The sequence below is a fragment of the Geospiza fortis genome, unplaced genomic scaffold (assembly GCF_000277835.1).
Source record: "Geospiza fortis unplaced genomic scaffold, GeoFor_1.0 scaffold538, whole genome shotgun sequence".
NCBI classification, from domain to species: Eukaryota; Metazoa; Chordata; class Aves; order Passeriformes; family Thraupidae; genus Geospiza; species Geospiza fortis.
In genome coordinates this window covers 3,578,128-3,579,814 of record NW_005054368.1, presented here as the reverse complement: position 1 = coordinate 3,579,814, position 1,687 = coordinate 3,578,128, and the positions used below count along the sequence as shown (strand labels likewise).

Genomic DNA, 1,687 nt, shown 5'->3' with positions numbered 1-1,687 from the left:
CGGGCATGAGCGGGGCTCCGGCGGCCTGAGGGGGCTCGGGAGGAGCCGGGCGGCCGGAGGAGATGGGGAACCAGCCGGGCAGGGCGGAGGAGCACGAGCAAGGTGTGTGCGGGCGGCGGGGCGGCGGCACCGCGGGGATGGCGTTTTGTTCTCGGGGGCCGAGCCCGCTCGGGGCTGCTGTTGTCACAGCGAACGCTGGTGGCTTCCAACCTGCCGGGGACCCTGCTGCTGTTTGCCTTGTAAATGGGCTTTATTGGCGTTCCGTACCTGAGATCGCAGCACCGTCCTCACGGGAGCTTTTCTGAAAGGAATCCTTCGGAGCAGAATGCCTGCAAGGGTGGGACCCTGTTCGCTGACAGATTTTTTTCTTTTTCTTGGCATGGTCTGCATGATGCAGCTAAAAAAGTTACAAAGCTGATGTAGTGATGTGCATAGAACTTGTCAGGATCTGCAGCTTGGCTGTGTTAGCCTTCACCATTGTTCGTGGCCTGAGGCCTGAAATTTTCCAGGCCTTAGAATTTAAAATGATGCCTTTGTGGAAGGTCTCCCACCATTGTCCTTTCAGAAGTGTAGTGCTCTGCATGTTAATCAGGAGCAGATTTCATAGAAAGCTGAGAGCTGGTATCAGGTAGATCGCATTCCCCGTGTGCCAAATGTCTGCACCGTACACCAGCACTGCTGCTAATTTGTTCCTGATGCCGTAGAGCTGCTTCGCTTGCCTTCTGATTTATTTTGCTTGTTTCTCAAATGCTGAGTGAGGGGGGAAACCCGTAGGTCCACTATTTTCTGCTGCTTATTTCTCAGTTTCTTTCCGGATTTAGAACCCTCTAACACATATAAAACCACAATCAGTTGTATTTCCTGGCACTCTGTTTCTTGCTGTTGCCATGGGAATTTCATTCACAAAATCCCATTAAAGTTGTTATTGCTTGAGCAGGGGTTTCTATGACTTCGGGTCGATATGTAGGTATTGTTCTAAGAGCAAATACAAACGTACCTGATCTCTGGAATTGTTAGCCAGGGCTGCATTGCTGCTCGGGGATCTCACGACAGATCTGCCAGCGAGTGCTGGAACAGCAGCGAGGTGTAGTGAGAACTCTCTAGCACTATGTTAATCACCGGGCTAATGAAGAACACAAAAGCTGCCAGTATCCAGTCACCAGAAGAAATGCTGCCCTAAGGGAAAGTTAAACTTTAGGCTGGAGAATGTGGCTGCTTACATCCCCAGCCCCTGAAATCCACCGGCCACTGCCAGCCAGCGAAGTTTTGCTGGAGCTAAAAGTGTTATTTAGGAGGGGTAGGACTGATGATAAACTAAGGGAGAGCTGGATAATGGCCCGGGGAGACGCACTGCTGACTTCTGATCAGTTGGAGCAAACGGACTCTGATTTTGCAGGGCCATTTTGAACAGCTTATTGCTGTTAACGCAGATGATAAATGAGTGTGCAGATTCCTTGTGGGTTTGAAAAATCTCTTTCATCCTTTGTTTTCTCTTGATTTATTTTTTTTATTGAAGAGGAAAGAGTTATACTTGTGTTGCACCTCAACAGTTTTTAAACTATTCTCAGTTTTTAAGTGTAGGCTATACTAGGTCTTGTTTGAAAGTCCTCAGTGTTCATAAGGTATGAGTAGGACTGAAAACCAGCGTTTTGTATTGAACTATGTGTTCAAAACTCCAATGTTTAAC

The 1,687-nt window shown here is 48.5% G+C and overlaps 1 protein-coding gene across 2 annotated transcripts in view; it reads left to right on the top strand.

The window, feature by feature from the left end:
* Positions 1-1,687, top strand: part of SPECC1 (sperm antigen with calponin homology and coiled-coil domains 1) — a 65,532-nt gene that overhangs the window by 13,006 nt on the left and 50,839 nt on the right. The window contains exon 1 of one of the 2 annotated variants that reach the window (XM_031059793.1): positions 1-102. The exons of the other annotated variant lie outside the window; for it this stretch is intronic. Coding sequence (XP_030915653.1) covers positions 63-102 — 40 coding nt within the window. The 5' untranslated portion in view covers positions 1-62. The remainder of the gene's footprint in view (positions 103-1,687) is intronic. 2 annotated transcript variants of the gene reach the window in all.